This window comes from Bombyx mandarina, chromosome 03 (assembly GCF_030267445.1).
Source record: "Bombyx mandarina strain Sakado chromosome 03, ASM3026744v2".
NCBI lineage: Eukaryota > Metazoa > Arthropoda > Insecta > Lepidoptera > Bombycidae > Bombyx > Bombyx mandarina.
In genome coordinates, this window is record NC_143210.1 from 7,313,762 (window position 1) to 7,326,343 (window position 12,582).

The window sequence follows — 12,582 nt, forward strand, 5'->3', positions numbered from 1 at the left end:
CGGGAATAGTGTAGCTTCCAAACTGTGAAAGAATTTTTCAAATCGGTTCAGTAGTTTCGGAGCCTATTCAATACAAACAAACAAACAAATCTTTCCTCTTTATAATATTAGTATAGATTATTTATTATAATAATTTAACATAGTATTTACTATGTATGGTATGGCATGGGCTTGGCGAACTTGGGAGGTATATAACGGAACTCTTAGAATAACTTTGTAAGCTCATCTCGTTTCGAGTTCATTAGATTTGTTTTAACAAGTAGTATTCACATTTCATTCAATTCATAGACCTATAGGCACGCCTTTTTTAAAAGAACGTACGGCACCGATATTTGTTCATTTTATAAAATAAGGAAATTCACGTTTGATCTGTCAAACCATTTCTAGATCATCGAGAACTGAATTTAATTTGGATATTTGAAAATTAAAATCGTCACATTAGTGATATTTTTTTCTGGGCCATCGGATCACGGATATCGAAAGAGGAGCACAGCCGCGCAATTTCCTACCGCAAAATGTTTTTCGTAAGCTCTGTTTGAAAAAGACACATCTTGGAGTTACGGAAACATTGTATATAAACGTTACTTCTAGAATTTCAATGTATGTAAGAAAAAAAAAATCTGCAACGCACAATACATAAAGTTACAGAATTTAGATAAAACTCATGAGCTGTACAGCGGTGTTCAAGATAAATTCGATATTGTGGTATTTTAAATAGAATTGAGCATTCCTTTCTAACATAGCATGGTACTCTAATGCACTAAACGTAATGCAAAGGCTATAAAATTGCACAGAAACTTGATTGATTTTTTCAGCGTAATGTGGAATGTGTAATTTACCTGAAATCGTGTACAAATCGCACAAACATTCGCAATACAGGTTTTTTGTTTGTCACATCAGAAGTATAACATTTCCATAGGAAACCGTTTGTTGACGATATAACGTCCGCACCGGTTAGGCGGGTGTAGAAGGCATAGAAGCACATTTAATTTCGCACGTTGCTACACACAGTCGCTCATTACGTTTGGCGTACTGCTACCGCTCATTTGGCTCCCTTCGAAATGACCGCGTTCTAAACTTAAATTGTGATTTAAAAAAGAACAATAATCAAGATGGCCAGAATTATTTTGAAAAAGTTTGGTGAGTTCCATATTATTTTATTCAAGTACCTATACCTGGTTTTGTTTTTAGTGCAATTATTATTTTTATGAAAAAATACAAAGGTATTTACTATTCATAATTTTGGAAACTACCAAATATAAATACAAATATTTTTCAGATGAACAATTTTGATTGTAATAATATATGTAATATAGTATGCTAATGGTATGTAATATAATTGTTAGATATTAAATTTAAACTTCTTTCTACGGGACAGAAATATTAGTAAAATTAACCAACAGGTACTAAATATCTTTAATTTAATCCTTAACATTTCCCTGATATGTTTATATTTTTGTGTCGACTTAATTACTTATATAGGACACTAAACTTATAGAATACTCCAGTAGGGATATCACTTAAGATACACATTTTATAAAAACTAAATGTAATAAACAATAACATTGATATTCGTTAGTTTTTATTGCTTACATCGTTTCTACAGAAACACGATATTTTAAAAACACTGCTTGTTATTAAAACATTATTTTTTATTTGTGACGATTCGATGGTATGCAATCATTGATTTCGCCTGATTTGTGATTAAATATTTAAACGTATGAATTAACCTAATCTAACCTACACCTAAAGTCATTATTAAGAGCTTCGTGTCATTTCTAAAATAAAAAATGTAGCTTCAAGTATTTATCCAATTTCCATAGCTATAGCATAGTTTTAAAAGAAAGACAAATCACGAACGAATATTCTTGCAAAAATGAACGTCATCAACTACGTTGATATTTTTAGGCGAATTGCGAATTGTCTAATAGCGTACGGAAATTGTATGTATTAAATGTGTATAATAATAATTTTTCATCATAGTATTATAATATTTTTTAAGGTTTTCGTTAGCTATTTATTATAGCTTTCTTGTTTATTCTCATGTATATTACTTTAAAGTTACATTTTCTGATACTTCTCATATTTCTAGTGACTACCGCCCAGAAAAACTAAGTTTTTCAAACAGATTTTCAAGTTTCAATCGTTATTAAACACACTCGATTAATTATTGAATTCCAGTTTATATCCTTTTGATGGTGGTATTTTTTTGTTATTAACTGAAAATGTGCAATAAATAGCTTAAGATTTTTTCTTGTTATATCATTAAGCAAGTAGCTTAGGGAGTAAAAGCAGTTCATAGACAAGAAACATCGTTAATACGTCGCCAATTGTACGCGCCTAGTTAAAATAATGATTGTGTAATTATTGATATAGATTGACGTATTTTTTACGGGAATGTTTGTCTTGTAAATAAGTACTAATGTAAATTATTAAATAGTCAAATGGGACAGTCTTAAGACTTCAAAGATGATTTTTTTTATTACTTCTTGTGAAGTGCCCATTCTAATCGGTTTTTTTTTTTTTTCCTACCTAAGCTGAGAGCCTTGAGAGGCTATATCAGCGTAACCCTAACTTTTATAGGTGAGCTCACGGGGCTCAAACCTGATGACGTTGCTAACACGAACCCTAGCAAGAGCCGTGCTTCGCAGAATCTACCACCGGATCGGAAACGCGACCCACTGAGAAGATCCGGCGAGAAACTCAGTGGGCTGTGTCTGAGAGTTAATTTACTCGTCGAGCCCTTCGTCGCAAGCGACGGGTTCGACGAGAACGGTGACCGGTGCTTGAAGTACCTAGAAGCACCGTTAGTGGATCGGGAGGATCCGAGATGACGTGTTTTGGGCGACGTCGACTGCTTTCCATTCTGTCCGCAGGATCGGGAATGTAGTTACCGGCGGCCACGATGAGAGGGTTCTCGTGTCGTGCCGCTTTATCGAAGTGGCGCATTGACGCCGACTGCATATACTTACTGGTGGATTCTAAGTCCAGGTCGTCATGGAGGTCGACGTTCCTGACGAACCACGGGGCTCCGACGGCTATCCTGCAAAAACGGGATTGAATAATTTGGAATGACTTTAAGTGAGTGCGGGCCGCGTGAGCGAACACTACACTTGCATAGGTCATGACGGGGCGTATGCAAGTTTTGTAGAGTGTCACCTTATTTCTAAGGGACATTTTACTTCGCCTACATATCATCGGGTAGAGACGTCCTAGAATGAAGGCGGCACGGTCGCATACCGTCTTGATGTGAGGGCGGAATGTCATCCTACTGTCGAGGGTGACGCCTAAATATTTGACTTTCGGGGCCCACGGTATGGGCTGGTCGAACATCGTGATTGGGCGAATGGCGGGAGCGGAGGTGTTGACGCGCCTAGTCGGGAGGGGGAAGTTTCTAATCGGGTTAGAGATGCTCCATTACTGAAGTAATAAATACCACTTTTTATGCAGCACTAATTGGTGGTACATTCTTCGTGAAAAAAATCAATGATGTCCATTCTATTCCGCGGAAGCGCGACTGGTTGGACCTTTTGAGTTGCAATCTAATCTTCATAATTTTCTTATTTTTCAATATGAACGATTACGACGATCGTCAGTAAGGTTTCCATCATATGCGTTCATTTGATGAATTTTATATGCATCTTTTTTTTTTTATTGCCCTTGTAGGCTGACGAGCATGCGGCCCACCTGATGGTGAGTGGTTACTGTCGCCCATGGACTTCAGCAATGCCAGGGGCAGAGCCAAGCAGCTGCCTACCGTTTAATAGGTACTCTCCACTAGCCTCGTTTGAAGAAGGAGAATCATCTCAATACCCTGTGGGCCCTAGAGAGTCAGTTTTTATTTTTATTTTTTGCTCAGATGGGTGGACGAGCTCAAAGCCCACCTGGTGTTAAGTGGTTACTAGAGCCCATAGACATCTATAATGTAAATACCGCCACCCACCTTGAGATATAAGTTCTAAGGTCTCAGTATAGTTACAACGGCTGCCCCACCCTTCAAACCGAAACGCATTACTGCTTCACTGCAGAAATAGGCAGAGCAGTGATGTCTACCCGTGCGGACCCAAGAGGTCCTACTACCAGTAAAGAAGATCAAGGTTCTCACTTTAAGCCTTGATATCCCAAAGGTTAAATTGAATTCTTAAACTTCTGAACCATTCAGTGTAGAAACAGCTTAATTATTCACTGTGATTATGGTCTGTCAAATAAATAATATCTTTTACCTTTATCTTTATCTTTAATAATATCTATTACCTACTCTTTAGTAAAACGATGTTTATTTTATTACAACGTTATGATCATGTCATATTATATTTAACACTTAAATGCATCTATGACTATGACACGTAATGCAATCTGTTTCTGCTAAGCGCACGTATAATTGTATCGGACAAGAAAATATTATCATTCTACAATGTGAAAATGTTAATAACACTAATTGTGAACAGTATGTGAATTATTACACAGTATTTAAATAATAGGATATTTCACTATTGTATAATGTATTATAACATCTTGCAATTTTCAAAGATTAGTGCAACATCGGTATGTAGGAGGACGATAAATAAAGCTCACAGACTTCGTTATTAAAGTTGGGTGGTTCAAGACTGTCGTACTAAATAGAGCCAATAACTATTAATACAGGCGAAACGTGAAATACCAGCCATCAGATTTTTTTGCGGAGCGTGATGTAGAAGAGGGGATAAAAACTTGTCTTTGAGGTAGGTCATCGAACAGGGAATTGAACTAAGATCAATCATCAATATGGTTTAAACAGCAGCGTTATCATCCGATGCTGAAAGATAAAAAGAAGATCAAAATATATCTGATTGTAAAATGTCGTGCGCCTGCTATAAAATTTATGCGTTAGCCTTCCGAACTCCGTATGCAGAAAACTAGGCATTTAACTTTTTAGACAAATCTTATTAAAATTGTAGAAAAACATCCTATTTACACATGACGGCGTAAACGTCACTTTGTCTCCGCTGAAGTGACAGGTAAGCGTTTACGAGTTAAATAAAGACAAGACTTGTAGTCTGACGATTATTTGTCAAATCTATTATTGGAGTGTGAAGCAGCGCATACCAATATAAAATTTTCCCTTAGCGATACATATAATTCTATTAAACTTATCCAATACTACATTGTCGGAGCTGCATGTAATCGATTTTGTATCGATTTCTCACGAGAAGCGTTTGGCTCTCTAGTGGGAACTAAGACTATGCTTTCAGCTTTGAAACAATCATAATAAAATTCTTTATTACGTTGTGCGGGAAGGTGCATTCCACGTGTTACATTCACGTGATATGGTAAGGGCTATTGATAGTGTGGATTATAAGTGTAAGGCGTAGAAGACTGTGTTTCTAAATTTCTACTTTATATGTTCATTCCTTCCGTCACCCTATCTATCGCCTTAGTCGATACTGGCCCTTAGGATGCGACTGTTGTCTTCAACTGACAACAGCATAAACGATGAATGGGGATGCTGATAACGATAAGGTGTTCTTATCTAAGGGAATTGAAGAAGAGGAATTGAAGAGAAGATTGAGGAAGAGATGATTGGATCAGTGTCCCAGTGCCCGTAGTATTTATTAAATTGGAGTTGAGCTGACGATAGAATGTCAAATATAGTACCTTCTTACGCTGGACAAAATGATCGAGGTCTGGCCGAAATCTAAGAAGACAACATGCAACTGTTTTACAGGCATTTTGCGAAACGGAAGTCAACGGATGTCTACATTCCCTGAACCACGGTGGGAGCTACCTTGCTTTTTTTCGGGCAGAGTGCTTGGTGCGAGTTTTTTAAAGTTCTCGATAGCGTAAAAGTTAGCCCATTTTTTTATGCAGTTGGAACAGCGTCCCTAGCGGCAAACATAGACAAACGATCCCATTCCATACTTATATTTGAGGTAACTTTGACGCTATCGAGAACGTTAAAAAACTCGCACTAAGCACACAGAGGGTTGAATCTCATACATGATTGCCGTGCCTACATGGCGCGCGGGGTATGTGGGTTTTGACGGGTCATCGACCTCCTCAGGTAGCCCTGTGATCATCATCGGGAGGAGACAGACTCCTTACAAACTACGTGACTAACTTAACCCAGTGTAGTATTATTTTTTCGCGACTAATATGTAATACAGAAATTAAGTACTTCCAAGGAAATCGTACTACTGGGTTTTTAGTGAGTAAATATTTAGTTAAATTGTTATAAAACTTTGCATGAAGGAACATAGTTATCCGAAAATATATGGTTATTGGTAATGTAGTCTTAGCTTCAGATGTAAAACACAAATTTATTATACGCCCCGTATATTTAATGTTCCATTGACTCGTATATAAAGATAATTTGCCTTTTGATCTATACAATTTACCTACTCTCCTGGCCTTATATGTCTGAAAATCGCAAACGATTCAATGTTAAATGATAAATCCAATCAGAGGACTGAATTATATCAAACAGAATGGCTTACATGGCAGTTAATCAAATGAATAGGAGTTCGTATACACATACATTTACTAGTACCGAAGAACTTCCTACACAGAAATAATAAATATAAGTACATATTAGTTTGAGTTCATATACTAAAATATGTCCATTATTTGTTACTTTCTTTAAATCACAGACTAATAGAGAAAATACACAAAATGCTTTCTACGTACGTGTAATAAAAATCAAAACATACAAAATTATAATTTGTGTAATTACTGGTGGTAAGACCTCTTGTGAGTCTGCACGGGTAGGTACCACCAGCCCGTCTATTTCTGCCGTGAAGCAGTAATGCGTTTCGGTTTGAAGGGTGGGGCAGCCGTTGTAATTATACTAAGACCTTAGGACTCAATCTCAAGGTGGGTGGCGGCATTTACATTGTAGGTGTCTATGGGATCCGGTAACCACTTACCACCAGGTGGACTGAGAGCTCGTCCACCCATCTACGCAATAAAAAAAATAAAAAAACATAGTTTATTGGAACTGTACGTTGTACAAAGTTTTGAAAAATATATAAATGAGACAACATATATGTACCTAGTATGTAACAGTAATGTACTTTAAGTACAATATTCTGATTCAACCATCCGAAACCGGGGCCGGGCTACTATTATAGTTTAAAATATAAAGCTCAGAGTTGCTGGTCCTAATAGAATCATCGGTTCGGTCTTGGCTACTTTAAAGTAAGGAAACCATGGTAAATCCGATCGATAGGTAATTAAATAATCACAGATTCAACAATAATATGATCTTAAAACAACATAAGTTATATAAGTATATAATCTATGTATTTATATTGTTTTCCGTGTTTTGAATTTGCGTTCTATTTTTTTATTATTTTAATCTGTTTTTTTTTAAATAATCTTCGTCACATGTGGTTTACAAACAAGTATTTATATATAAAAAAAAATGTATGTGTCTTTTAGACACTGTATACACATCGATTCTATTTTCAGATTGTAATACGAATAAGTCTTTAATGAGATTCGCCATAAAAATCCTGCTTGGAAGTAATTTATTTTTTAACGAGCCACAGGTAAACCGCGGTGGTAACGGCCGATAGTAATAGGTAACTGTAAACTTTGGTAAACACTGCAATATTTGCTATCATCTATATATGTAAATATATATATAGGTACGACTGGCTGAGATTTAGAAATGTACTATAATTACCTCTTTTATTTTTCACATTGGGGATCTATAGCCGAGCTTCCTAACAGTTGCTTAAGATGAGAAAAAAAACTTTGTAATCGTAAATATCATAAGGAAGCAGCATCTTTGGAGACATCTTTAATAATGAACTGCAGTATCTTTTGTTGCGTAGGTAGTTGCCATAAAAATGTAGTCAGTGCATTCATCGACGGCAAAAATTACATTCCTTTAAAAATCTACTCAGTGAAAAATTACATTTGCTTTTGTAATTATTATCCTTGAGAGTTTATTTTATGTACTATACTACAACCCAATAAAACGGGAAAGCAGTTTATTCAAATTCACACTGCATAAAAATTTAGTTACGTAGAAAACAATAATGATATATATATTGTCGTCTAATTCTTATATATATATTTTTTTTTTATTGCTTAGATGGATGGACGAGCTCACAGGCCACCTGGTGTTAAGTGGTTACTGGAGCCCATAGACATCTACAACGTAAATGCGCCACACACCTCGAGATATAAGTTCTAAGATCTCAGTATAGTTACAACGGCTACCCCACCCTTCGAATCGAAACGCATTACTGCTTCACGGCGGGAATAGGCGCGGTGGTGGTACCTACCCGTGCGGACTCCCAAGAGGTCCTACCACCAGTGATTACGCAAATTATAATTTTGCGGGTTTGATTTTTATTACACGATGTTATTCCTTCATCGTGGAAGTCAATCGTGAACATTTGTTGAGTACGTATTTCATTAGAAAAATTGGTACCCGCCTGCGGGATTCGAGCACCGGTGCATCGCTACATATATGAATGCACCGGACGTCTTATCCTTTAGGCCACAACGAATTCTGAACTTATCTATAAATTATATTTGCAACAGTTGTGTATTCTTGTTATAAACTGAATGTTGTTCAAATAAAATAAAAATAAAAGCTCGAGCAAGTGCGAGCACTCATTTTTAACATTAAAGTAATAAATTAATTTAACAATATTTATAAAATATCTCAAAACTACTCAAAATGTCTTTACAAGACTGATTACATTTTTATTCATTTAATTTCAGGACGAAACAGTTATCTTAAAAATATATATATAAAAATCAATCAATAATTTATAATAACAACTTGTTTTTCGCAATAGTTGCAATGGTAAATGTTTGTTGGGACAATATAGAAATTCTTAAAAGAATACTTGCCTGCCAAATGATATTCCGACAAAGGTGATATAAGGTTCCGAAAAACTATTTGGTTACGGAACCCTAAATATTTTACGTGTGATGATAGTAGCTACACGTATGTACAGTAGCTAAATAAAATATGATTGCGATTTGCCTTAAATGTTTGATGTTCTTTTAAGAACACTTGTTCAGCTGATTAGTGACCCCTAATTTGACATTGACTTGTGTCTTTACATATTATTATTAATATTTTACTATTGTTAAGCAATTATTTTACTCCGGTTTGAACGGTAAAATGCAAACTTAATCTAGATAAGTATTTTAGATTTCTTGCGTAAGATATATAGCTATACTATACAATATAGCTATTTAATAATAAGATATATATACCTAGTCAGGTCATAAATTCTGTCACATGTATAATGTAAAATAATTCAAACAAGTTTATTCATTATGTAACCATTCATATACCAAAATGAACTTAACAAAACATAGATTCTTTTGACACTAAAGTTTATTCAAAATGACCTCCGTGATTTTGAATACAGGCCTTCAATCTGCGCGGCCAGTCGTCTATCGCAGCACGAACGAGGTCCATGTCAATATCGGCGGCTGCCTTAATCAAGGATGTCTTGAGTGACTCCAAATTGGGATGAGGCTTTGAGCACGCCTTTTCCTCCAAGTGTTGCCATATCTTGTAATCTAACGGATTCAAATCTGGACCGGAGGAGGGCCAGTCTTCGTGCCGGATGAAGTCGATTTCACGCGCCGCCAGCCAGTCTTGTGTGCTCTTCGCTCTATGAGCTGGCGCCGAATCTTGTTGGAATACCCAGTGCCTGTTATTGAACATGGTATGAGAAGCAGGTTCCACAAGGTTCGTCAGGACTGTATTTTGATACACAACTACATTCGTTTTTACACCTTTCTCACAAAAATGTACCTCTGTTAAGCCCCAATAAGAAACTCCCAACCATACCATGAGCGAGGATGGAAAATGACCTCGTTGGACACGCGGAATACGGTTGCTCGCTTCTTCACTACTGTGTGCGTACACCTTATCATTTTGTTTGTTGTAGCTCTCTTCTACGGTAAAAAATTTTTCACCCGAAAAAAGAATTTCCCGATATTTTTTTCCCGCGTACCGCTTCAACAAAGCGCGGCATCTCTTCAGTCTCAGGTCCATTAGACGAGCATTCAAACGATGTCCTGTTTTTCTTCGATATGCCCGAAGCCCTAAGTCTTCATTTAACACCCTTTTCACCGTGGTTCTGCTTAACCCCATCTGAAGGGCCAACAGTTTTTGCTTACGTTTGGGATTTCTTTGAATTCGCGCCTTCACAGCTTTTATCACTGCTGGAGTCCTAACAGACCGAGGGCGACTACTTCTTGACCTGTCATCTACACTAGAGTCTTCATTGTATCGTTTGATGGTACGATAAACGAATCTTTTGGTTATATTCAAATTTTTCAGTATGTTAAAATTTTGAATTGGCGCGTAACCGCAACGATGCAACGCAATAACTGCAACACGGTCTTCTTTAAGCGTCCACTCCATATTTAAAAATGAGTAAAATTTTAAAAGTATACATTTTTATTTTCATGAACAATTCGAAATTCGAATTCAATAAACTTTTTTGTGGCCAGCATTCTAAAAGAAAAGTTTTTACTGTGTGACAATACTTATGACCTGACTAGTTATATTATGTAAGTACAACCAATTCAGATTTATATAAGCATAGCGATGAACGACGCCTTTGTTCACGAATTCGGGATTAGCTGAATGCTTTTACTCTAATATTGTTAGATTTTATATTTGTATTTTTATTTCATTTCTATTTTGTATTTGTATTTTATTTCTTGGATAAAAATTTCCATCCATATCGAACAATACATGTACTCTTATGTAATGAAGTATCGATTTCTAGGTTATAACTGCAGAGCTCACGTTTAATCATAGGATTGCATTGAATTAAGGTTAAACTAAAATGTCATTAGTGTTAAAAGTTTTGTTTGCGATAAGGAATTTTCACTTGTTTTATCAGTAAAATTGGTTCGACTGCCTTCCTGGGCGAATTACGTAAACTGGATTTGTCATTTCGGTTTTCGGTCTTTTGTCTGATTAATTGATGACAGCCGTCTTCTCATCCAATTTTGACCTGTATTTTAAGCAACGTTAGCAACGTTTCCGAGTACCATACCAACGTACAACGATTACAAACGGTCATGTTCTGTTAGGTAAGTGGTAATATTAGGTAAGGGGTCGGGTTCTGACCCCGGACGGAGATCGAGCGTCGGGTGTAAGAGTGCAGGGGAGTCGTTTAGTGCGGTAGGGCCCTAAAATTCCTTGGGCCCGCGGTCTGCTCCTAACACCTTGCAAGCACCTTGCGTGAGGACCTCGTAGGCGGTCCGGCCCCCGACCGGAAAAAAAGGTAGGTGGTAATGGCAGGTGAGTTCGTAAGGGTAGGCATCCTGCCTCTTTCTCTCGAAAATCAGTTGTGTGTCTGGAACCCAAGAAAGCCATAGTAAACTGCAATTGAGACTTCGGCCTCATGTCTCAAAGTAGGTGGCAGCATTCACATTGTGATGTGTACTTGCGATGTGATGCTTATTAGGAGGTGGAACTTGAGCGTGTATTGATTAAAAAAATACTAAAAATGACATTATTGACGTGTATTATTATAACTAATAAATAATGATAAATAACGTACACAGTCCGTGGCCAAAAACGAGTCTGTATAAATTTACATAAACATTGTCATTACACTATTTCAAGATAGCATTTTATTGTTCAGTTAGATACATATTTGATCAAAGTCGTTGATGTTTTTGCAAATCCACTTTGTCGTTTGGTCACTTCAAAACGAAGACGCCTACGCAAATTAATGTGCTTCGGAATCTCATGTTTACCTGACACAACTACTTCTAATTGACAAACATTGGGCATATGATATGGATAACGATGGCGTCAAGGCGACGTCTTATTAGAAAATATTTTAGGCAGTTAACAAATTCATTTTGTACTTTAGACAAATTGGAATGATTATTCTCTTTGAGAAAATGTTATTCACTTTAAAAATATGAAAAATGCTATTTACAAATATGTACTATAAAACTTTAGAACTTCCCGTGGCCTAAGATATTTGCTGGGATGCCTATGTTATTTAAATTCAGAAAACCGGATTAAATCTCGTAATAAACCGCATCAATTTTAAAGCGTATTAACTGGTGGTAAATCCTACTGACTGCTGCTGGGTACTTTTAGTACTGGTAGTATAGTGGAGCTGAAACTGGATCAGGAGAATTCGCGGGAATGTGTCCAATCCATCAACCGTGATAGGTCGGGTGAGCCGAGTCGATTCACATTTTCCACGTACACCAGTGCGCTGACGGCTATCCTACAAAAGTCAAATTGTCGGATTGTATTTATTTATGGTAGTCTATTTGTCTGTTTAATGCGTTTCAATTAAAAATGTGCATGGACCTGCGCCATATTGTGACGTCATAACTGTCAAATCGAAAAAACAGGTAGTAAAAAAAAAATTTTAATATTTATTTATAATCCAAATCTTCGAGTTTGCCGATTCTACTCATCCCACTGCTTGAGTAATCATCTTTTTTTTTTTAAGAGATTTTATAACCTGGTCACTAGGACCTTTAAGTCATGTCTTATTTTACTTTATTTTCTTAATTTTATGAAAAATGATAATATGGAGTGAAATGAAATGAAGATGATTAATTTGAGACATTAATCAA

At 36.4% G+C, this 12,582-nt stretch overlaps 1 protein-coding gene across 1 annotated transcript in view; it reads left to right on the forward strand.

The window, feature by feature from the left end:
• Window positions 1-929: 929 nt before the first annotated feature.
• Window positions 930-12,582, forward strand: part of LOC114245048 (sialin) — a 30,415-nt gene continuing 18,762 nt past the window's right edge. The window contains exon 1 of the mRNA XM_028177051.2: window positions 930-1,140. Within this exon, the coding sequence (XP_028032852.2) occupies window positions 1,113-1,140 (28 nt within the window). The 5' untranslated portion in view covers window positions 930-1,112. The remainder of the gene's footprint in view (window positions 1,141-12,582) is intronic.